General features: G+C 36.8%; 5 protein-coding genes across 8 annotated transcripts; 3 read left to right on the plus strand and 2 right to left on the minus strand.

Annotated features, from left to right (window-relative positions):
* Positions 1–1,152: 1,152 nt before the first annotated feature.
* Positions 1,153–5,309, plus strand: LOC111804988 (serine hydroxymethyltransferase 3, chloroplastic). 2 transcript variants are annotated; one of them, XM_023689850.2, is made up of 12 exons: positions 1,153–1,483; positions 1,846–2,063; positions 2,306–2,498; positions 2,617–2,791; positions 2,876–2,993; positions 3,076–3,188; positions 3,286–3,408; positions 3,968–4,072; positions 4,179–4,265; positions 4,346–4,453; positions 4,557–4,629; positions 4,705–5,309. In XM_023689850.2, the coding sequence occupies exons 2-12, from the start codon at positions 1,847–1,849 to the stop codon at positions 4,977–4,979; spliced, it is 1,587 nt and encodes a 528-aa protein (XP_023545618.2). In that variant the 5' UTR covers positions 1,153–1,483; position 1,846; the 3' UTR covers positions 4,980–5,309. The 2 variants fall into 2 exon arrangements, with proteins under 2 accessions (XP_023545618.2, XP_023545608.2); XM_023689840.2 differs by having other exon boundaries at positions 1,155–1,483; positions 1,817–2,063.
* A 1,111-nt stretch (positions 5,310–6,420) lies between these two features.
* LOC111789550 (protein PAT1 homolog 1) lies at positions 6,421–15,597 on the plus strand. The gene is made up of 5 exons (XM_023670225.2): positions 6,421–7,033; positions 8,080–8,225; positions 9,710–9,766; positions 10,677–10,752; positions 12,984–15,597. The coding sequence occupies exons 1-5, from the start codon at positions 6,979–6,981 to the stop codon at positions 15,074–15,076; spliced, it is 2,427 nt and encodes an 808-aa protein (XP_023525993.2). The 5' UTR covers positions 6,421–6,978; the 3' UTR covers positions 15,077–15,597.
* Positions 15,598–15,886: 289 nt separating this feature from the next.
* On the minus strand, positions 15,887–16,679 carry LOC111789898 (protein TIFY 5A). Its single transcript, XM_023670650.2, has 3 exons — positions 16,422–16,679; positions 16,241–16,325; positions 15,887–16,159 (listed from the first exon to the last, which is right to left on the minus strand). The coding sequence occupies exons 1-3, from the start codon at positions 16,541–16,543 to the stop codon at positions 15,959–15,961; spliced, it is 408 nt and encodes a 135-aa protein (XP_023526418.2). The 5' UTR covers positions 16,544–16,679; the 3' UTR covers positions 15,887–15,958.
* A 727-nt stretch (positions 16,680–17,406) lies between these two features.
* Positions 17,407–19,398, minus strand: LOC111789816 (putative aquaporin NIP5-1). 2 transcript variants are annotated; one of them, XM_023670551.2, is made up of 4 exons: positions 19,258–19,398; positions 18,216–18,638; positions 18,032–18,093; positions 17,407–17,946 (listed from the first exon to the last, which is right to left on the minus strand). In XM_023670551.2, exons 1-4 carry the CDS (start codon positions 19,300–19,302, stop codon positions 17,535–17,537), a joined length of 942 nt encoding a protein of 313 aa, XP_023526319.2. In that variant the 5' UTR covers positions 19,303–19,398; the 3' UTR covers positions 17,407–17,534. The 2 variants fall into 2 exon arrangements, with proteins under 2 accessions (XP_023526319.2, XP_086973244.1); XM_087117118.1 differs by having other exon boundaries at positions 17,534–17,946; positions 18,058–18,093.
* On the plus strand, positions 19,281–24,342 carry LOC111789660 (uncharacterized). Of its 2 annotated transcripts, none has more exons than XR_002814383.2 (8): positions 19,281–19,382; positions 19,818–20,344; positions 20,892–21,039; positions 21,412–21,603; positions 22,256–22,384; positions 22,874–23,043; positions 23,540–23,687; positions 23,953–24,342. XR_002814383.2 is itself a non-coding variant. In XM_023670334.2 (8 exons), the coding sequence occupies exons 2-8, from the start codon at positions 20,116–20,118 to the stop codon at positions 24,016–24,018; spliced, it is 1,065 nt and encodes a 354-aa protein (XP_023526102.2). In that variant the 5' UTR covers positions 19,284–19,382; positions 19,818–20,115; the 3' UTR covers positions 24,019–24,342. The 2 variants fall into 2 exon arrangements, 1 of the variants encoding a protein (XP_023526102.2); XM_023670334.2 differs by having other exon boundaries at positions 19,284–19,382; positions 23,557–23,687.
* The last annotated feature ends 243 nt before the right edge of the window (positions 24,343–24,585 follow it).

The raw sequence follows: 24,585 nt of genomic DNA on the forward strand, positions 1-24,585 counted from the left end.
TCCTCCACAAATATTCAAATATTTATATTTTAATTTTGTACTGTTCCTTTAAAATATTTATATTTTAATTATTTCAAGAGAGTCCATTATTAAAAATATTTTTTTTGTTCATTAAATTATTTAAGTAAATTTAACCAAATTTAATTATCAACCATCAATTCAACCGTTGAAATGTAGATACGGCTCAAATTTAAATAAATTTACGTGAAACATAACAATTATAAGTTGATATCGTAAATGGAGGTTGAAAAACATGAAGAAAAAAAAAGTCCAATACGCTCCCAGTTTTCCATCAAAACTCAATACGTGCACGTAGCCACGTACAAACTGAGAGCGTTATGGCCATTTTTCTTATTCTCGCTTCTCAAAATCTTATTTAGAATATCAACTTATAATCATCGGGCTTCACCTAAGTTTCCTCAAACGTGAGTGGTTTTTGCCTTTCAAATGTTCAATTGTAGTCCATGTCCAATCTCCGAGCGTTCGAGCTTAAGGTTTTCACAGTGAATTAGATGCTGGTCGTCATTCTTCAATTATTTAAATATTTTATAAAGTTGTATGATGAATTATTTAAAATTGATAAAGTAGTAGCCACTAAAATAAATATAAATATAAAAAAACATTTTAAAATAATAGTGCCAACAAGCAAATTAGAAATCTATAATATAAATAAAAATAGTTAATAATTAGCAAAATTTAATTTTATATTAAATAATAATTGGAAGGTAGAGGACTTATTGCATTTATAATCTATAGAGACAATTTTATATATATATTAATTTGAATTAAACAAAAATGTATAAATTTGGGGGTGGGGCTATTGTTAAATTGATATAATTATTAATTTTATATTTTTGTATAAAAACATTCTTAAAATTTTCAAAATTTTAATTATATACCTAAATTAAAAAAAAAAAAAATTATTACCATTAATTTTGGATTAAAACCGTATTACTTTATTTAAAAAATGCACTTGAAATTTTAAGTAAAAATACATTTTAGACTTAATTTTTTTTTATTAATATGCTTTAAATTAAGTTCAGGAATAAAAGGAAGGAAATCCCTCTCATGCGTGCTCCACGCCCTTTCTTCTTCACCGTATTCTTCACGCCGTCTCCTCCTCGTGCCGCCGTAGCCTCCTCCGCGTACCGCCGCAGCCTCCTCCGCGTGCCGCCGCAGCCTCCTCCCTTCCAGCGGTTTTACACTTATTTCTACTTTTGTTTGTATTAATAAAAATGACAATCGCTGAAGGGATAATCGAGAGCTGCTGACATGGAAAAGATATAAACCGATAATTTTTATTCGAAAATTACTAAACAAATCACAAAAAGTTGCAATTATTTGAAATTCATCAGAACCCTACACTTCCGGCGTTTTATATACGAGCCAAACGCATAAACAATCGCGAAGAATTAAGGTGCGGAAAACGGATACTCAGCCGCTCTGCTTCCAACCTCCGCCTCCCGTCCGTCTCCGGTTCAAGGTTCCGTTTTACCTTCATCGATTGTATCATCATCTCACTTTACTTAGCTTTTCCTCAGCCATTTCTGTGTTTTCTGACTTCGGCTCTTTTTGATTATCTATTGAAGTATTGGAGTTTTGGCGATAAACGATTGATAGTTTTTGTTTTTACCTGACAAGAATTTCACAGCGTGTTCGAAGTGTTTTGTGGGTTGGATGTGCTCAAATATGTTGCATGCTATTTTTTGAACTTTTGATGTTTATTGAAACTATTGTCTTCCTGTAATCTGTAATCGGGGTTATGTGATGGCGTTTGGTTGTTATTGAAGTTCGTTTTCTTATATGAAATTTGTAGGATTTTTTTGTGAAGATTTAAGTGGACAGAATGCAGGCTGCGAGTGGTGCTGCAGTGATGGGCTCTCTGCAAGTTGTTGTTTGTGCGAAGGGATCGTCTTTTCCTTCGAAAGGGTCTAGCATTTGTGTGTTTCCGCAACACAAGAAATGGACCGTCTTAAAGCCCTGCAAATCCTCCAGTGTTGAAGCAAACATGGTTGCGGGGAAGGCATCATCTTCTGTATCTGTCTCTGCTCCACAACTTGGAGGTAAAATATAATCTAATGTCATTTACCAATGTTGTGATTGTTTGAAAGAAATTTGGCATATCTGCTTGGTACATGTTAATAGAATCGCTCGAAAGTTTGACCCTTTACTCGAGCAAGAATTGTACAAGATTTATATTGTTTCTTGATACCAGATTAGCCTAATTGATTGCTAGGAATGAGAAGAACTGTGTTTGATTGAGTGGGAGAATTTGGCACTGGTTAACTTCATTGGTGTTGTGCAGGTGGAAGCGGTTTTGTAGACCATGGCTTGAGCGAAGCAGATCCCGATGTTCGAAGCATTATCGATAAAGAAAAGCAGCGACAGTTTAAAAGCCTTGAACTCATTGCATCTGAGAATTTTACATCTAGGGCAGTTATGGAGGCAGTGGGGTCCTGCCTCACAAACAAGTACTCGGAAGGATTGCCTGGAAAAAGGTGAACTTTATTCATTTGATGTACTATGGATGTGAATTCTAATTTTTTTGTGGGAGGTTTTGGAATAAGTTGTTGTTGAGAGGATTATTGCGGGTTAAGATTTTGTCATGCATCTCAGGTACTATGGTGGCAATGAACATATTGATGAGCTCGAAACCCTCTGTCAACAAAGGGCTCTAGCAGCATTTCGTTTGGACAATAGCAAGTGGGGTGTAAATGTTCAACCATTATCTGGATCACCTGCTAACTTTGAGGTTTATACAGCAATTCTTAATCCACACGATCGGATCATGGTGAGTATCCTTATCGTTATTTTTTAATCCCGACGTTAATTTAGACAATCACTGATTATACTGACTCATGTTAAATGACTTTAGGGTTTGGACTTGCCTCATGGAGGACATTTGTCTCATGGGTTTATGACACCAAAGAGGCGGGTGTCAGGCACATCAATTTATTTTGAATCTATGCCTTATCGTCTTGACGAGACTACAGGTACGTACCGCACGTGGGATAGAGTTTTTTTATGGTCTCTTTGCTGGTTTGTTCATTCTAAGTAAATAGAAAACTCTTCCAGGCATTGTAGATTATGACATGCTCGAAAAAACTGCCAACTTATTTCGACCAAAGCTGATTATTGCTGGTGCAAGTGCTTATCCACGTGATTTTGATTATCCTCGCATGAGAAAAGTGAGGATTTCCGATATTATTCACCATTTTACATTAAGTAGCCCTATTTAGATTCTAACTAGCATTAGTGAATAACTTATTTGATTTGCTCTGGTAGATTGCTGATGCTGTTGGTGCTTTTCTCATGATGGATATGGCTCACATTAGTGGGCTTGTTGCTGCTTCGGTGGTTGCTGATCCTTTTGAATACTGTGATATTGTGACCACAACAACACACAAGGTAAAGAACAAATTTTCATCTAAAGTTATTTCATTTTATAAAATAAGAAATGTGTACATTCAAGAACCAAACGTAAAAGAGGAACAACCTAGCAGGCAGGGTAGAGAAAGAACTCCAATCCATGTTGACATCAAAAATAAAAGGAAAATTGTGATTACAAAAGAAATTCTCTTTGAAGGGCACCCAACTGAAAAGGCCATATGTCATACATGATCACGAGAAGAATTAAAACAGTGTTGGACCCTTTGATTTCTTTCAAGCCATATAATCCACCAAAGAGTTCAAACAACGCGCTTCTAGATCACTTTTGCTTTGTCTTTCAGCCACGAGCCCAAGATAGCTTCAGGAAGACAAATATATACCTTTTTTCTGAAAAAATAGACGTGATACGGAGTTCATTTAATGCACATTTACTTATATTGATTGTTTTTCGGTCATGATGTCATTCTGCCTTCTCTTAGAACATATTAGCTTTGTATATAATTTGGTAGGATACTGGTCGTTTTTTGCATAAAAAAACTGCTTTCTCAGCCTGAAAGAAATGTCAAATTGTTTGCAGTCTCTGAGAGGTCCAAGAGGTGGCATGATTTTTTTCAGAAAGGATCCTGTCCTGGGAGTTGACTTAGAATCTGCAATTAATAATGCTGTGTTCCCAGGATTACAGGTTGGTTTGACCAGCCTTGTGGTAGCATGTAAAGAAGAGTTCGTTCATTTTGCTCGAGACTTCGACTTTGGTTTTTAAATATGTTGGTTTTATTGTTGTCTTACAGGGTGGTCCTCATAATCATACAATTGGGGGACTTGCTGTCTGCTTGAAGCATGCTCAATCCCCAGAATTTAAGGACTATCAGAACAAGGTACGACACTTCCTCAATTAGCTAAACGTGGTCTAAAACACTTGTTTTCTTATTTTCTAACACAGTTTTTCATACTTTAGGTCGTCTCCAATTGCAGAGCTCTTGCTAGTCGATTGGTCGAGTTAGGTTACAAGCTAGTTTCTGGTGGAAGTGACAATCACCTGGTTCTTGTAGATCTAAGGCCATTGGTAAATACATTGTTCCTCACATCTGTTCTTTGAAAATTGAGATGACGATGTAAAGAAGCATGTATTAGCATATGTTAATCTTTTAAGTACACTCTAACCACAGGGCATCGATGGGGCACGGGTGGAAAAGATTCTCGACATGGCCTCAATCACTCTCAACAAGAACTCAGTACCAGGTAATGACTTACGTTTCAAAAGCTGGTAATCATATCCAGTTTTCTTGAACTAACTCCTTGCTATTTTGTGCTTAGGTGACAAGAGTGCTCTAGTTCCAGGAGGCATCCGAATCGGATCGCCTGCCATGACCACCCGAGGATTCACTGAGAAGGAATTCATTGCAGTTGCAGACTTCATACATGAGGGTGTTAAGATAACTCTCGATGCCAAACCACTAGCCCCAGGATCGAAGCTTCAAGAGTTCCTCAAGTTCGTGGCAACCTCTGATTTCCCCTTGATCGACCGAGTGTCGGATCTTCGCTCAAGAGTTGAAGCTCTTACAACTCAATTCCCAATTCCTGGCTTGTAAGTTTCACTACACATAATGAAATGGGTATAAACTTGCAATAAAAATTCCGACAAAAAAAGGTGACAAGGTCCGAGGAAATGTCACTTGATCTTTTGATGACGTCGTGTTTGTGATGATTGTAATAATAAAAATGGAAAAGACCAAGCAGTTTGTAACATTTTAGAAGCTGCTGTTAGGCTCTGGTAGGAACTATTTTTAATTTTGTGTTCTTATTCTGTTGTAGTTACTATGAATAGTTTTATTTTCAGAAGAAATTTTTATGGGTAGTTTTGGATGTGTTCTCCGAAAAAGTGCTTATCTTATTCGACGAGGATCGGAGTCCTTTCGAGATGTGGTTTTACATTTTTGTCTATTTGTGTTTAATATGGTTTTAAACTTTCGTTTTTGTGTCCTTAGCAGCTCGGTTACTGATGACTCGAGGCTTTAGAGGTTTTCTTCTACATTCAATCTCAAAGAGCATCTTTCCAAGTCAAAAAAAAAAAAAAAAAACCTTTTGAATTTTCGAATAAACTTGGCACATAAAATTATTTATTTTGGATTTTTAAATTAAACTTGTATTATTTTTAATTTAAAATTTTAAATTAAACTTGTATTTTTTAAATTTAAAATAAAATACTTTATTTATTTATTGTTATTATCCTTATTTTTTAATAAATAGTGATAATAGACCAATTATATGAGACAAAATTTAGATATTTTAAGTGTATAAACTAATAATATTTTACATTTATATTATTCACGTTTTTTAAAAATCAGTGACATGTATTTATTATTTTTTAAATCTACGACAAACTTAAAATATTGTCAACGAACCAATAAAAAATAAACTAACGAAAATGAAAGATATTTCAAGATAAATAAAAATTTAAACAATGATAAACTAATATATATATATATATATATATTTAAAATTTTCCATATTCATTTAAAATTATTTATCTACGTAAAATATATTTTTATTACAAAATTGATTATTGAGAATAATAATATATGTACTAAAAAACAAAAACCACATACCTTAATTCCAAAACCTACCTTCTAATTATATATTTCCTTTTATTAAAAATACAAGTCACCAATATCTTGCAATGAAAAATTATCCTTTATTTATAAAACAATTAAAAATGGAAAAACCAACAAATAAATAAAATATTCGATAGAATAATAAATTAAAAAAGAATATCTCCAGTAGCGTACCACTCACCCAAACACACCTTGCATTTCACCACTCATAACTCACCACGTGTCCCACTTTCTCTCTCCTCCCTTCGTCCGGATTTGTCTCACTAAGCACGTGCCTTCCGGTGAGTGAAAAAAAATAAAAAAAATTATTTGGGTTTTAAAATTAAAAACTAATATTATTAAAAATGAAAAATGGAATTTAATTAAAATTAAAGAGATATGGAAAAGAAAAAAAAAAGAAAAAAAAAAAAAAGTCTTCGTCTTCTTTCTCTCTCTTCCCCGATCTTTGATCTCTGTAATTACCTAAGCCCAACCTCCAAAATGTTCCTATTGTATCTCTTTTCTCTCTTTCTCTCCCTCTTGCGCGCGCGCTCTCTCTCTCATCGAGAGAGATGGGTTTTCTTCTTCTTCTTCTTCTTCTTCTTCATCTAATGGTCCTCAGTTCTAGCCTGAATTTGTAGCCCTTTTCGATTTTCCGTAATGCTGTCGTTTCTCTTCCTGTAAATCTTGGTTTTCAGTTTGAGATAACCCTAGAATAGAACCCACCGCGTTTGTGTGGGTGCTGTGTCTTTTTTTTTTTTTTCTTTTAGAATTGGTTTCTACGCGGAGGAGGAGGACGACGACGACGACGACCACACCGTTGTTTTTTGTTGTTTGGTTGTAGTTTCTCGGCTTCTTTGTCTGCTTCTCTTCTTCTTCTTCTTCTTCTTCTTCTTCTTCTTCTTTTGCTGCTGCTGCTGCTTGTTTTGGTGTTTTTTGGTTGTATGGTTCGTCCCTTTCCGCGATTCTTCGAGGTTGTTTGATTCTTTCTTATGCCATGGAACAACTTGTTGATGCCAAGGATTTGAAGGGCTCTACGGAGAATTCCTCTGGTGAGCTCACTGTTTCTGCTTTGAGATTTGTCTCCGTTTTTTTCGTTTTTCGATCGAGTTCTTCTGGAGCTTGTTTGGATTTTTTGGGAAGTCGGTAGATGAAGTAGTTTGACGGTTTTTGTTATTGGTGTATTATAGAGGGTTGTAGCGTTCTAGTTAGTTTGGGACCTTGGATTGTATGATTTTATGTATTTTTCTTGTTGTTTACTTGTTTAAATTTGTTTTGCTTTCGTATATATCTGCCTCTGTTAAAGTTTTCCCTGGTGCTCCAACTGTTATATCGTATCTATCTGCCTCTTTTGAGGCGTTTCTTAGTGCTGAAGCTGTATTTTTCGTATCTATCTGCCTTTGTTGAAGTGTGTTTGCATTTGAATGTTTAATGGTATCGTATGTTATGTATTTCTACCATTAAATTGGTTGTGTTTATGGTGGTATGATCCACTTTATCTGACTTGTGTCTAAGGGGAGGGGGAGATAGAATCTTGCAATTACGTTTGGAGGAGATTTTTTATTTGTTGTCTATTTTTTGCAGTAATGTTTTGCATTCATGCTTTGTTATTTTACTCTTCAAGAAGTATTTGTAATTCGTGATTGGTGGAAGACATGCTTCATAGACCTTTTGTTGTCTCTTTCTTTGGGGAGCATTGCTAGTTTCCCTGTGTTTCTGCTATGCTTTAGGTATTTTGGCTAACGTGACTAGAGGTTTTTGGTGATGGGATAATTGCTGCTAGCTTTTAAGATCTTGGAAATGGGATGCTTTAGCCTTTAGCTTCTTGTAGCCTTTTTATTTAGTTTAGTTTCTTTATGTTATTTTATCAGGTTACTCAGCTCAGCTGGTATATTTTGGCTCCTTCTGTTTGTATTTTCCCATTCTTGTTGAAAGTCTCAATTTCCTACGTAATTGAACTATTTTACTGGGTTCTGATATAGGAAGAGAGGTGGAAATGTTCAACTGGGATAAATTAGATTGTCCTCAGCCGTTGACTTTTTTCCCTCCCCTTTATTTCGAAAGCGACTAGTTGATGATCTTATTTTTATTTATGCAGCTAATTCACTCTTTGATGCTTCACGATATGAATTTTTTGGTCAAAATGTCGTGGGAGAAGTGGAGCTGGGAGGTTTAGAAGAAGACGAAGATGTTCCTTTATTTGGGTCTACAGATGAAGAGTATCGTTTGTTTGTTCAGGAAGAGGTAAGCTTTAGTTCACAGTTACGTTTCTTGAATGCTACTTTTGTTCCCTATGAAAGAAAGAGCACGTCAGAATTATTTATTTATATATATATGTTTTTGTGTGTGTGCATGTGCGTGGATAAGAAACGAGAAATGTCTGAAAAGTAGAAAAGGGGGACAACCTAGGGGTTGGGGGTGAACAAACTAAAAGAGCGCCTTCCAATCGATAAAGACTGTTGTACGGTTGTTACTATAAAAATAAAATAATTTTCGGTCACTATACCTCCAAATAGAAGTAATATACTATACACTTATAAAGAAAACTCAAATGAAGATGCATCCTCAAAGATCCTCTGTGTTCTTTCCTACTAAATGTGCCACAACAGCGCCATATAGAATGTTGGCCATTTTGGACATTTTCCACCTTGAACAAACTTTTAGGAGCCAGCTATCTATAGATCTCGGCAAACAACTACCCACCCCAAAGATATTCATGAGGGAGAGCTAACCATTGGCAGCAAACGGGCAATGTAAGAGCAATTGATCCAGATTTTCTTCACTTTGAAGGAAACGACAGCACATCATCGGTGTGAGAGCCCAGTTCCTGCACTTCCTTTGAGCCATGCCCTGAGTGTTTAAACTTCTATGGACTACAGGCCACAAAAAAATGTTCACTTTTTTAGGGCACGTAAAATGTTAAATAATATAAAAAAGGAGACCCCAATGTAGGGCAGAACCCATCACTTCAGAAAAGTAGACTTTGAGGTGACTACACCCCCTGAATCAAGAGACCACAAAACTCAGTCATTACACTGTCCTGACGAGGCAATATCAAGTGAATCAACCAGCACAAGTGCACAACCCAGCTTTCCAGATTCCTATCAAAGAGACCGCTTTGGAGGTCATAATCCCAATCTCTCGCCTCACTATTCCAGGAATTATCGCATCTTGCTTCATTGAAATGAAGCAAATGGGAGTTTCTCTTCAAGAGTCAGTCCCCCCACCCATTCGTCCTTCCAGAATCTAACTTTACTCCATTATTTACTTTAAAATTAAGAAATCCGAGGAAGTTATATTTCTTGGCAATTTCAAATCACGGCTTTCCTTTCGCAAAGCAAAAGGTAGGCCTTGGTTTGATATAGCTGTGAATGGAGCTGTCTTAAAATTTCTGTCTTTTAAGGTACAATAAGGGAGCATGATTCGTTTTTGGAAGGACATACGGTTAGGAATGCTTCTTTAGCCTTTACTTTTCCAGATTTATTCAGCATTTCAATGAAACAACATGCTACCGTTGAGCAGTGTTGGAGGAACGAGGTTAATGATTGGGACCTTGGTTTTAGATGAGAACTTTTTGATTGGAAGGTCCTAGTTGGATTAGGTTGGTGGAGCTTTTTAATGTTATTTGGTTTGGAGATGGTCAAGATGAGGCTTTTGGGACCATTGACAGTTATGGAAGATATGAGAAATAGTTTTAATGTTATCCTTTTTTCTTTTTTCAATTTCAGGGTACAGGGTTGGGATCTTTATCGGAAATGGATGATTTGGCAAACACTTTTGCAAAGGTATGCCTCCATTAATAATTATGCAAATAAAGATGAATAATAAAAATCTCTTGAATTCTTTTATTGGTGTGATCTCCTGATGCGTTCTTTTGGGTGAATTAAATTACCAATTGCAAGAGGGAGAAAAGTCCAGATATTATACAGCAGTTTTCTTCTTCAAAAGTAATGACGCAACTGATGTGATTTCGTTTTTGTTTATTACTTTGCCGAAAGATTTATACCATAGAATACTAATTAAAACTTTCTGCTAACTCCCATCATGATAGCAGTTGCTTTGGTTACAAAATAGACTACTCTGCGAACAGAAAATATATTAACCCATAGAATACTAGTTAAAGGCTTACACTTCAAATTAAATCTTTTAAGAAGAAGATAATCTTTCATGTATGCGCATCTGAAAACCATGCATTATAGACGATAAACTAACTTGACTTGTAGTAAAGAAACTACCTTTTTTTAAAAGAATCTTGTTTACAAAACAGGCTTGATTTGAATATTTTTGAAGTTCTTATTCTCCCTCGTGTTTTTCTTAACACCCTTTTCTGGCTGGAAGGCACTTAGCAAGATTATGGGTTGACAATTGATTTCTTATCCAAATACATGTTGGAGCTTACATGCATACGTGGCATGCTACTGCCTTGCCATCTTGGTTGGATAATTCAATTATGCCATGATTTTGTCATACTGATGCACTTTCATTGGTAGACATTGTCCTTGTTTTTACTAGAAACTAATTTTGTTGCCCCCATCTGCACCCTATCCTGAGTTTGTGTGTGCATTTCTGGATAAGAAACAGTATATCGTATATTAATATGAACTTACAATATTCTTTCTTATTTTTCTTCTTCTTTATGTGAATGGAAACAATAATTTTCATTGTTGTGTCACTCATTTGTTTTCTTTTGTACAGCTGAACAAAGTTGTTACTGGACCAAGACACCCTGGAGTTATTGGAGACCGAGGATCTGGTTCTTTTTCTCGGGAAAGTGAGTTTTTTATCAGTGGAATTTCTAAATTTATTCTTCTTTTTATACATATTTACATATTTAATTTATTTGGATAAGAAACATAAACTTGTATATTCTTAGAAAAGGAAGTACAAGAGAAGGAAACGAGCTTTCCCCAAACCACTTAAGGATTACAAAAAGGATCTCCCAATCCCCTGCGGTGTTTGTCCATGGACGGTCTTCCAACAAAAGTCTCCAAAGACAACCACCACATTAAACTAAAGGATTTTGGCTTTTCCCTTAACATAGGTCCTAAAGATGAGCTGAAAGAAGGCCATGACATCACGTACCAGTTAGGGGACATAGACGGCAATGACATTATTTTGCAATCTGCTGCATTTATTAAGCTTCTCAAGGCCAAAAAGCCACAGAAAAACTCAAACTTTCCTTGGGACTTTTGCTTTCCAGATGGCGTTGACAAAGGGATTGAATAGTGCTATCAACCTTGTCACTGATCTTCCTTGCAAAGTTGATAAACTGGAATCTTGATTAATTACTGGCCAATCCAGAACTCAATCTTATCCCCTCTACGAACATCAACTTATTGCTACACATTCTTCTTTAGACAAGCCGTACCTATTAGAGATTACTTTCCATCACAAAGCATTTCACTCTGTAAATCTCCATCCCTATTTAGCAACGTGAGCAGATTGTCTTATTATCTCTAGATTCCCAACTCTAGGTAGCCGTTAGTTGTGCATTTAAGTTGGAAAAGCATTTTGACAATCACATGGCTGATTCTAACTAAAGATCTGAAAGTACATCCTCTCTCCCTAGAGATGTACATCCACTGAGAAGAAGGAAACTTAGGATTCAAAGTAAGTCCAAACTAAGGATTCCATTTATAGATTACTACATTCACTTGGAAGAAGTGCCCCCCCCCCCCCGCGAAGGAATTTTCACTATTATAATATCCAATTCTCTTTATCCAAACATTCCTGAAAATAGCAAAAAGGTGCCCACTGAACGACCCCTTATCTTGAAATGGGGATAAAATAGATATAAAATGGATAAAGGGACCAATCTAGAGACTATGAAAAGGCCATTAACTTGTGAAGAATAAGTGATAATAAAAAATAAAAAAAAGGGGGTCACCCTCCAAAGACCTCTCGCTTATCTTGAAACGGTGGATGGTGTAGGACCTCCTACATCATCTAGTGGCATCTAGGAAGCACATACACCATCTGTTTGATCGAATGCACATGTTAGATACATTTTGGACACGGATATATTTGCACATGTTTCATACACGTCCGACACGTGGAAAAAGGTATCCTATTTTACTTTTATTCCATTTCTTTCCCATTTTGGACATGTCAAGGATACACGTGAGGCTCATATGGAGACATAGTGGGGACACAAAGCTGTGTCGACTTGAAAATTTTGATTGAGAATTAAAAAAAAAAAAAAAAAAAATCTGTCCCCACTCTACCTTTTGTTGTCCGTGCTTCTGGCACATTTTTTGCAAGCCTAACACACTCAACGGACTTAAAGACCTTTCCTATTGCTGTAACCTACTCATTGTTCAAGCACATGTAATATCATGTTAAATTTATGTGTATTATCTATTTTGAAGTACAAAATATGTTAGTTTATGTGCATATGCACATATATTCTTTAAAAGAGTGTCTGTTCTACATTTGTACATTTTATCAATTGATGTGTCGTTGCATCTGTATCCTTTGTCTGTGTCCATGCTTCTTAGAGTGGCACAACTTATTGCAAGACAAACACGCTTCAACATCCTTTAAGACCTTTCCTTTTGATGAACCTAACTGAAAAAGTACGACTTTTGGGGGTTTGGTTTTTTGTAGAGGTTGGATATCCATGACACATTGGATACCTTAATGAAAGGTTGTGCTTAGAAAAACATAAAGAATAACCTCATTAGAGAAACAGAAAGAATAACCTCATTTGGATAGCAGTTGTTTATAGGTTGTATCTATGTATCCTTGAGCTCTAGAAACATGAAGAAAAGAAATGTATTGGGAATGAGAGATTTATTTTCTTTCACCATCATGGTGTTTTATGTTCTATATGAAGCATGAGTGCTAATTGGTTCTCTTTTATGGTTATTTTAATAAATTATGGTGTACGATATTTTTTCTTCAGTCGATGTGTGTCCTCTCGTCCTTAAAGATGTAGTTTCATTTTTAGCTCAAATGTTCTATATAGTAATTTTGAGCGCATATGATTATCATCTTCTTTAGGTTCGTCTGCAACTGATTGGGCACAAGATGGAGAGTTTTGTAATTGGATAGAGCAGCATGTATTTGATTCAGAATGTGCTCAGGAGGAGAAGAGATGGTCATCTCAACCTCAATCTTCTATTCGTCTTCCTGAACCAAAACCTTTGTATAGAACGTCCTCTTATCCTCAGCAGCAGCCTACACAACATCACTTTTCTAGTGAACCAATTTTAGTACCAAAATCTTCTTTCACATCATTCCCTCCTCCAGGAAGTAGGTCTCAACATGGTTCACCTCGTCACCTAAATATTTCATCCCTTCCTGATGGAAATCAGTTACCCTTCTCTGCACCAAACATCGCCTCTTTATCCAAGTCTAATATGCAGTTAGCTGGGATGCCGCATGGCTTGCATTATGGAGGCAACATGCACCAGTTCACCACTCCCGGCCTTTCTTTTAGTAGCAGGCCACAAAATCAGTGGATTAACAACGCTGGTCTATTACATGGGGATCACTCAAATCTCTTGAACAGTATATTGCAACAGCAACTATCTCATCAAAATGGCATCCTATCCTCTCAGTTATTGTCAGCTCATCAGCAGCTGCAACAGCACAGGCTACATCATCCAGTACAACCATCTTTGGCGCATTTTGCAGCTCTTCAGTCTCAGCTCTATAATGCCCATTCACCATCTTCCCATAGAGCAATCCTTGGATTGACTGATGTGAGAGATCAGAAACCTAAATCACAGAGAGGGAAACATAACATGCGTTCTTCTCAGCAAGGTTCTGAAACTGGTAGTCAAAAGAGTGATAGTGGATCCTTTCAGTTCAGATCTAAGCATATGACAGCTGATGAGATAGAAAGTATTCTGAAGATGCAGCATGCTGCCACCCACAGCAATGATCCTTACATAGATGACTATTATCACCAGGCTCGTGTTGCCAAAAAAGCTGCTGGGTCAAGATCAAAGAATGCATTTTGTCCCTCCCGACTAAGAGAGCTTCCATCTCGATCTCGTAGTGGTTCAGATCAGCATTCTCATTCCACACCTGATTCATTGGTAAAAATACCTTTAGCTTCCATTCGTAGACCTCGCCCTCTTCTTGAAGTTGATCCTCCATCCTCAGGTTTGTGTGACGGTAGCTCTGAACAGACGATATCCGAAAGGCCTCTTGAGCAAGAACCAATGCTTGCTGCTAGAATCACCATTGAAGATGGTCTCTGTCTTCTTCTTGATATAGACGATATTGATCGGCTTTTACAACATAATAAACCACAAGATGGAGGAGTCCAGCTCAGACGAAGGCGACAGATGCTGCTGGAAGGTATGGCAGCGTCACTTCAGCTTGTTGACCCCCTTGGAAAAAGTAGCCATGGTGTTGGCCCGTCTCCAAAGGATGACATTGTGTTCCTGCGTTTGGCCTCTCTTCCCAAAGGTCGAAAGCTTCTTACTAAATTCCTCAAGCTGATTTTCCCTGGTAGCGAGCTTGCACGAATTGTCTGTATGGCTATTTTTCGTCACTTGAGGTTCTTGTTTGGTGGACTTCCATCTGATCCTGGAGCAGCTGAGACAACATCTAATCTCTCAAAGACTGTTTCTGCCTGTGTTAACGGTATGGACCTTCGTGCATTAAGTGCTTGTCTTGTTGCAGTTGTCTGCTCATCAGAGCAGCCACCACTACGCCCCCTTGGAAGTTCTGCTGGAGATGGAGCCTCTATTGTTTTGAAGTCCATTCTTGAAAGGGCTACAGAATTATTAACTGATCCTCATGTTGCTAGTAACTGTAGCATGCCTAATCGAGCGCTATGGCAGGCATCCTTTGATGAATTCTTCAATCTCCTTACCAAGTACTGTGTGAGTAAATACGAGACTATAGTGCAGTCATTATTTTCGCAGACACCATCGACCACTGATGTTATAGGGTCAGAGGCAGCCAGAGCCATCAGCCGCGAAATGCCTGTGGAACTTCTTAGGGCTAGCCTTCCCCACACCAATGAACCACAAAGGAAGCTTTTAATGGATTTTGCCCAGCGTTCCATGCCAGTTTCAGAATTCAGTGCCCATGGTGGAAGTAGTGGACAAATGAATTCAGAATCAGTTAGGGGTTAGGAAGGAAAAACACGATGAAGTTCCAGGTAAATGATGTTACCATTGAGATGGTTATATTCTGCATCGCTCGCTTCCTTCAAGTGGTGAACATTCTCGGTGTTGGATGAGGCAGGTCGCGATGATCGGTAAGTGGTGCGGATACATCTCCAGGAGCCAGCTTGAGGGGCTTCTACTTTATCCATTTCAGCGTTTTTCTTTTAATATATTAAAAAAAACGTTCATAAAAAAATGCTTACTCTGTTTAATAATAGTCATATGCATAAATGTGTATTATCAAAATTCTTAATGGGGTTGTGACGGGAGCTTTATTTTGGTGCTCTGTCTTTAACTTGAGGCTGAAAAGTGGAGAAAACCGCTTGTAGAGGGCAGTAGAAAAATTCTAAAACTTTCAGGAGTCCTCTTTTCCAGACATTTTTTATTTGGAAGGTGTATGTTTGTTCAAACTTTCTCAAGGCCATTCTCTCAGTGGTCTCTCTCAACTGGATTAGAAATGTATGATGCCTCCTTACTTGGTGACTAAATTTTAGCATTCCCAGTCTCTACTTTATTAATGGACTGGTCTTTAGGAAGATAATGCTTGGTGGACTAATGGTTGGACTGTTGATTTTACTATCTTATTCACATTCTAGAGATTGTTTTCTTTCCCGCCCCCGGAAATATATTTCATGCTCCTGTCTTGATAGATAATTGCCCTCTAATGTGGCTGTTATATTTTGATTCAATCGAGCGAAACGACTTCTAGTTATCCTATGGTTTGTTCTTGCTCATTTACATTCAACAATATAATATAAGAATGTTAGCAGATTGCAATTGCAAATGAGAATTCTTTGATTGATTGATTGATTGATTGTTTGATGAGGGTTGGGAGGCATAAACTTTGAATTAGGTACGTGGTTTGTGATATGGAGACATGGATCGAATTCTTCTGGTGTTTCTCCGTTGTAGGAACCTCTGAAGAGATTTCTTAATGGAGAAACCTGCATTCCCATTTGGCATTTGCAGACTCAACCGTTCTGGGTTGCTCCACCATTGGCTCTTGCTGCTATTCCTCTCTTGGCTTGCTATCCCTAATATGGCTCTTACCTGCAAACATTGTATCCAATTTAGTTCATCTTGGAATCATATGAAAACAAAAGTTGGAGTGAAAAAGAAATGGGAATGAACCTGGAGTTCAGTCAAGTCACAGACCGAAGCTGTTCCATTATTGGAAACCATGATCTGCTTCTGATGATTCAATGGCATGGCCATCCTACACCCATAAACAAAAACCCAAAATCCACTTTCCATGAAAGTTATCAAAAAAAACAAGAAGAAGAAGAAGCTGAAGAAAAACGGGGTCTCTCACATGGGAATTGCAGAGAATTGGAAGGTTGGTTCTGAACCAGAGGAAGATGGCCAAAGACAGAGCTCCAAACTGAACTCCCTTCCCATTTGCCAAATGCCAATTCCCTTTACCTCTTTTTTCATTTGTTTTCTGTCCCAATAAGACCTCTAAAAATGATATATAAAGAGAGGAAAACAGAGTTGTTTATGGTTTTAGGCAAAAGCTATCTAATTTGAAGAAAATAAGAGACTTTTAAACTGTCAAAAAAAATATCAACACGTTTACGTTCTAAGCAAATGGGCATGTGCAAAACGATAATTTATTACCAAAAATGGGTATGGCAATGACTCAAAGCATTAGGGTTAGTTGGAGGTCTTGAAGGGTTATTGGAAATTTTTCACATGTGAATTTATTCCCCACTTTACAAGGTGTTGGAATTCCACACCCTCCTCTTGTGGCCTTTTTTTGTGTCCATTTTTCACCTCTATCACTACTTTTCTTTATTTTTGGTAATAAATATCCTAGTTTTCACCCCACTTGAAGATATCTGGATTCTTTAAGAAATTTAATCAAATAATGACTTCAAACAAATAGCCTACAAAATACTTATTTAAAACGTGAAGATAAATTTTATTAAGAAACGTCGCTCTCTCGAGAAAAACACTTCCCTAAAAGCAAACTCTTTTATTTTTTATTTTTTATTTTTTATTTTTTTGGTAAGAAAAATGTGGGATTTCCATTTTTGGAAAAGTATTGGATTTACCTTTATAGGTAGAGGTGGAGGGGTAGCCACTACCTAATCTCGTAAATGACCTTGTCGATTGTTTTGACTTTTATATTAATTTTCGCTTGACATTTTTTAGGAAACGTGTTTAAAAGTGTTTTTTTAAAGAGTCGAGAACTAAAATTGACTTAAGAGATTTTGATTTAGAGTTGGAATATATATATATATATATTTACTGGAAAACAAACATATTATATATAAATATATTAGGAAAAATATTGCTTTGATGTGTAAGTTTTTAGTATAATTTTGATTTAGTTAAATGACAATGTTACATGTTTGATTTAATAAATAAGAAAGTCGCAATGTTAAATAAACATTAGGGTATGGATTAAATATAAAACCCAACCTTATACCAAACCCTCGTCGCCTGCTTCGTTCTTGCCCAGAAATTCTGCGATCTGAATAGCTTCCTTGTAACACAGAATCACATTCAGATGCTCCAATTCCGAGCACTCCTTCCTGCACTCTCCGGCTAAACACAGCCACGAACCGCCGTCCAGCTTCCATGCCGAGTTTCCACTGGATCTCGACGGGACCACCGCTTGCGAGCTTTCTCCCAATCGGCTGAGGCTTCCTTCATTTCGCCGCGCTGATTCCGCTGCCGTGTCTTGACGGAGCTTCACGGCTGTGTAGCCGGCTGCACCAGCCACTGCTCCGGCTGTGGGTGCTACTATGTATATCCATAGACCTTTGAAATTTTCTGTTGCGATGGCTGGGCCTAAGGTCCTCGCCGGGTTCATCGAACCGCCGGTTGCGCGCCTGCAGTTTTTCTTATGTGGAAATTTTCATAATCTATTTAAATGTTTTGAAAATTACAGAGTGATTTTCTAAAATTGAGAACTACCCGGCGACGAGAATGTTGAGCATTACCATGCCTCCGATTGCAATTCCGGCCAATTCCCCGACCTAATCAAATCAATCGAAGTTAATCGCTGACGGAAACGCCTTCTCTAATCTCTAAATCGAGATTCAACCTCTCAATTTCAGAACAAACAAGAAAAATTTCAGAGAGCAAATCGATTCAGTACCGCTCTGGTATCAGTGGCGACAGCAACAATGACGAACATGAGGAAGAATGTGACGATGAACTCGATCGCGAGGGCCTGACCGGTGCCGACGGAGGGCACGGTGGCACCGCCGGACATGAACGGACGGAAGACGATCTTGAGGCTGAAAGCGGCGGAAATAGATCCGGAAATCTGAGCGGTGATGTAGAGCGGGACGTGAAGCCATGGAAAGTGACGGAGAGCGGCGAAGGCTACAGTGACGGAGGGATTCAAGTGAGCGCCGGAGATGTGACCGATGGAGAGGATTACGGCCATCACCGCGAGTCCTGCGCATATCGCACTCGTCATCAGGCCGTTCTCCGCCGCCTCATATTTCTCGTTCAGAATGGGCGGCGCCGCTGCGGAGAATAGCATTATATATGTTCCAATGAACTCCGCCCCTACCTGAATTTCAATATTAAAATGCACCCGAATTTTGAATTTTAAGATTAAATTACTTTTATATTCTTTTTTCCTTTTTTTTAATAATATAATAAAAATACTCATAAATTTTTAAAACAACTCTAATTTTTTTAAATCAACTATGAACAAAATTAAAAAAAGAAATTTTGAAAACTTCAAAAATATTTTAAAACCTTAAAAAATACCTTTAAATTTTTTCAAAAAATTAAAATATATATTTATTGTCAGCACCACATTTTTTTTAATATTCAACAGTAAAACTATTTAATAAAAGTTTATGGTTATTTTTTTTTATAGAAAAAATACAAAATTTATGGATATTTTTATTAATTTACATATTTTAAAATACAGAAGAGGAGCATAAAATAATGATTTTTTTTTATTATTAATTTAACTTATTGAATTTTGTCACTAAAATATAAGTATAATCCATAATAAAAAATAAAAAAAACATAGATCAGATAATTAAAATTGTTACATATTTGTTAAATTTTTATTAAAAATCATGAAAATTTAAAAGAGAATAAAATTGATAATTTAACCTTAAAAAAAATAATAATATTGTAAAATTTTGCAAAAAAGGAAATTATAATTTTGTGACCTTTTGCAAGAGGGAGAAATCAGAGCAGCCGTTAGTTGGCGCCATTGACACTTGGCCCAGTAGTCAACTACCACGTCTTCACCGGACGGCAGTGGAGCTGCCGTACCTGTCTACAACGGCCGCAGGTTAGGGCGGAGCTGCTGGTTGTTGTTCTTCCTTTCCGTCTTTCTTCGTTCCCCTTTGATCTTAAAGCATTATTAAATAGGATTTAGGATCGTTGACATTTTAATATCGTTGACTTCTAAAATATTGCATAACCATTACATCCCACCACCTCACTCTTTTAATAAAAATTTAATTATTTTAAATATTATCTTGGGTTACCTTTTATATATTTTTAGAAAACTTCAATTTATTTTATAGCTTTATATCATTTCTCAATTTATTTATCTAGACAAGTCATGCACCATTTTTTAAAAATCAACTATGTATGTATGTCCGTATGTATGTATGTATGTATGTATGTATGTATGTATGTATGTATGTATGTATGAAAGGTGAAGAATTGGATGTAATTTCTTTAATGTAGTATAATTAATATTCGTTTTTATCATGGAAAGATGGAAAGAAAAGGAATAAATTCGGGTGTGGAAATGCGTTTCATCGATGGTAATCAATGAATTGGAAGATTATCCAGTGGACAATTAACAGCAAATAATTCGGTTCGTCTTCTCTGTAATTTACCATCAATCTTCTTCTTCTTCTTCTTCTTTTCTCTAAGATTCCGAGTGTTTCTGCCTGAGGAGAGTGCTGGAGTGCTGGTTTCGTTTTTGTGGCGGGTTGGGTGGAATTGAGAGGAGACTGTTAAGGCAAAAGGATCGAGGTTATTGCGCCGGATTCTGATCACCGAGATTCCAGATGACGAAGAAACATCGGAATGGCGAAATCTGGGAATTCGAGCGAGAAATGTCCGGCGGAGCAGAAGGAGGAGGAGTTGGAGACGTGATTCTTGGAATTGATGGAGGAACAACCTCCACAATCTGCGTTTGTGTTCCGTTTTTACCACCTCAGTCTCTTCAGTTTCCTGATCCTATTCCTCTTCTTGCTCGAGTGGAAGCCGGCTGCTCCAACCATAATAGCGTTGGCGGTACTCTCTCTCTCTCTCTCTCTCTCTCTCTCTCTCTCTCTCTCTCTCTCTCTCTCTGTGCTTGTTCCTTTACGATTCTCGATTGGTTCTGCGCATGTCTCTCATTGTTCTTCCCGGACTAGAGGCGTATGTTTAGAGTTTTGCCTCGAGGTGAGCCTCAAAAGTCTTTTAAAACATTGGATTGTTGAACAGTGTCCGAAGTCCATTAAATTCAATCACCATTTTTCCTACTGAAGTTAATTTATTGTTGAATTATTTCTATGAAATGCAATGGATGCTTGAGTGTTGCAGCGGAAGCATAGACGAACTGCAACTCTCCAAACCTAATCATCTTCTTTTCAGAGGCGAACTATGAATTGTTTTGTGACAGGCTTTACTGGTTTGTTCTGCCATTTGATAATATTTTCAAAAACGAAGATATTGAAAGTTAGACCATAAGCTCTTATTTTGTATTGGTATGGAAAAAGGACTGGTTGGTTTCTAAGTATTTAATATGAGATTCTAGTATTGCTAGGTCCTTGGTGTAAAATTTGCTTCTTTGTTTCAGAAACTGCTGCAAGGGAAACGTTGGAGCAAGTTATGGCTGAAGCCCTTTCAAAATCATGTTCAAATCGGTCCGCAGTTCGAGCTGTTTGTTTATCTCTTTCTGGTGTAAACCATCCAACGGATCAGCAAAGGATTTTGAATTGGCTCAGGTATGGGCCATGAAGGATTCTTGGCTGTTTCTAAGAAACTACGTTCTTCTGTCCTTGGGTTTATGTGACGGATCATGTTATTTTCTCGTTGTTTTATATGAATCTTAGGATGGCTAGTGCTCTTTCTAATCAATTGGCTTATTCTAGCTGATATTACAATATCCCTTATTGGTGTACTTGTAGCTGAATCCTTCAATTTAATGAACATCACGATCTGAGTTGGGTCTCAAATCAATTCCAAGGCTCCAAGCTGCTATTCCTTTCACTATCAATTTTGTTCTATTACATATGAAATCAGAACCTCGTATCTCTGGACAAAATATGCTTTAATACACTTCTGATATGTTTTTTTTTTTTTTTAAATTTGCGCAGGGATATATTTCCTAGCCATGTCAAACTCTATGTTCGAAATGATGCTGTGGCTGCTCTTGCAAGTGGTACCATGGGAAGGCTTCGTGGTTGTGTTCTAATTGCTGGCACTGGGACTATTGCTTATGGATTTACAGACGACGGAAGAGAAGCTCGAGCAGCGGGTGCAGGACCAATCTTAGGTGATTGGGGAAGGTCTCTTTCTCTCACTCCCTCATATGGACGCACATCTTAAATTGGAGTATGACTGATTGTATGAGGATCATCTTATCTGTACCAAAATCTTGTGCCATTATTCCTTGCTGGTGAATGATTGAGTGATGAATATTATTTTTAACTATCTTAGCATCATTCTCATTAATTTTATATATTTAATCATGAAGTCCATGCCTATCAATGTTTAAGCAAGTTCCTTGGAAATCTCTAATCAAACTAAATCCTCTAAAACTAAACTGATAATCTCAATTTTGGTCATTATTCTTGTTGTTTAACACTCTTCATTTGTGGGCATGAAAGTTAACATATGGAGAAGAAATGACATTAAAGGGTTTAAATACAAAACTTGCTGCTCTGATACCAACAATACGCAAATACTTAAGTTGATAGATTACCGTATTGAATAAATGTTGATAGATTAGGGTATATTTAATTATTTATTCATATTTACAACAAGAAACATTTTTTGTGATCTTTGCACTCTGCATATCTAATTGTTTGCGTTTAAAATTATATTACTGCATTGTATGCCGATCTATAATAGTAAATTATGAGACTATTGTGCATGACATACACAATTTTATTTTCTTTTGCCACTTTTCATTGAAGGTGATACTTCTTGTAATTTCAGTGGGTATGGCATATCAGCGCAGGCTTTAACTGCAGTTATAAGAGCGCATGATGGTCGTGGTCCTCAAACAAAGCTCACAAATAGCATTCTTCATACTCTTGGTCTTTCTTCTGCTGATGAACTCATTGGGTATGTACTCTTGGTAATTAACATTACTGGTCAATTTTCATTATCTCATTGTTTATATTATTTGATGTGGTTCCTGGACAATATAAATTAAACAAATTAGAAAATAAATATCTTTCAAGCATAAGAAGGAAATAATTCTTTTAAATGATGTATATTCAATCTTTCATATGTGTGTGTGTGGACTGAAGTCTTGCTGAGGCTCGCTTTTGTCGTTTTTATTATTATCATCAATGCAGTAATCTGTATTGTTGTGAAGGCTGCTCTGATTTACTTGCAGCAGCTGTACAACTTTTTAAATGATGATGGAAAGAGAATTAACATTTCAACATACCATAAACTTGCTTTATCTAACAATGAGAAAAGTAGTTGTTTCCAGTGCAGTTTCTGACAATTGTACCCCAATTCATATGTTGGAATGGTATGAAAGTACAGTATCATGGATGATTAATTAGGAATGGATCACATCTGTTTTTGGTTATTGAAAATTAGGTGGACCTACGCAGATCCAACTTGGGCTCGCATTGCTGCACTTGTTCCTGTTGTCGTGTCATGTGCAGAAGCAGGAGATGAAGTTGCAAACAACATCTTGCAACATTCAGTCAAGGAGTTGGCTTTAAGCGTGACTGCTGTTGTTCAAAGACTTAGATTGTGTGGTTCAGGTACTGCAATAGTGGAAATCTTTGTTTCTAGTTAATAAACTTGATTTTCCTGGCCCTCGCTTCTCTGAATGTTGAAACTAGCCTCAAAGTTGGAAGCACTTTTGCTATTAAACCTCCCTTGATTTCTTTCCTTCTTCGGGAGACTGTATTTTACACTATGTTCTAGCTTTGACATCAAGTACGTCTCCTCAATTTACTTCTCTTTGGATCTGCACTTGAATGTGCAACAAAATTAATCGTGAATAATCTCTATCTATGTCCCTAAGAAAATTGGGAGCTGTTCCATGCCTATTTTTAATTTGAGGGGTTTGTGACAATGCTACTGATCATGCTAAAATATTAACTGAAATTAGGATTTCTAAAGAAAGGGAACCAGGCAGGCAAAATGAGGGTTCAATAATATGCTAGTTTCCTTTTTGAATTTTGTAGACTAAGTTTTGCCTGGTTTTCTTTTTGAATTTTGTGACCAATGTTTTGCCTCGGCTGTCATTGTTAGCATCATTAACATTGCAGATGGAAAGGATTCTTTTCCCCTCGTCATGGTTGGTGGAGTTCTTGAAGGAAATAAGGGATGGGGTATAGCGCAAGAAGTTGTAAATTGCATTTCCAAGGACTACCCTGGGGTAGTTCCCATCTGGCCTAAGGTAAGCATGTGTTTTTACCTTATGATAACCATGGTGCTGATTGGGAGCTGTTGTGAAAAATATTCAATGAAAAATATGTTCAGTTATTGTTCTTAAATCCTTACATGAACAGACTTCACTTTTAAATCAACAAAAATTATTGTTCTTTCTTTCAAAATCACAGGTATATGAACAGTGATTTCAGATGTACGAAACAGCCCTACATGTGTCTATGCTTTCTGCCATGCTTTCATTAAAATGCATATTTTTCTTGAACCAAAACCAGGTGGAGCCTGCCATTGGGGCCGCATTGTTAGCCTGGAATTTCTTGAAAGATTCCCACAAAGAATAAGGCTTTAAAAAAGTGACTGACAGTTCTCATAAGTTGTACAGAAGCAAAGTTGAAATCGATGAGCCCGGAACTCTGAAGGGGAAGAAGAAAAATAAGTCCTGTGAGTGAGCTATTTCAGTTCTCAACATTAATATAGGCAATTAACTAACCTTCTGTCATTTATCAATAATATTTATGGGGTGATTGAAAGAGGATGTGCTCAAAGTGATGTCAACATTAATGCATTATGGTTTTAGTGCATTTGCTCCAATGTCTTACTGTCAGCCTGAGATCAATTCCTTGGCTTTTGAGCCCCTGAGCTATTTATTTTTGTGCTTTGTTCCATTAATCTGTCACTTCCAATCTTTTGCATTTGCTAGAATGTCCTTTTATTCTTTAACCTTTCTTTTAATCCTTATTTTGTTTCGTTTTCTTTTCGCGATTTCTGTGAGATTTTAATCTCTTAAATTTTTTTTTATCAAAATTATAATGTATTAACGAGTCAAGTTATGTATATGTTAGCCTTTTTCCTCTTAATCTTGATGTTGAATCGGGAAAAAGGCATCCAAAATGGTTAAAATATAAATC

The sequence above is a fragment of the Cucurbita pepo genome, chromosome 1 (assembly GCF_057944985.1).
Source record: "Cucurbita pepo subsp. pepo isolate OVF chromosome 1, ASM5794498v1, whole genome shotgun sequence".
Classification (NCBI taxonomy): domain Eukaryota; kingdom Viridiplantae; phylum Streptophyta; class Magnoliopsida; order Cucurbitales; family Cucurbitaceae; genus Cucurbita; species Cucurbita pepo.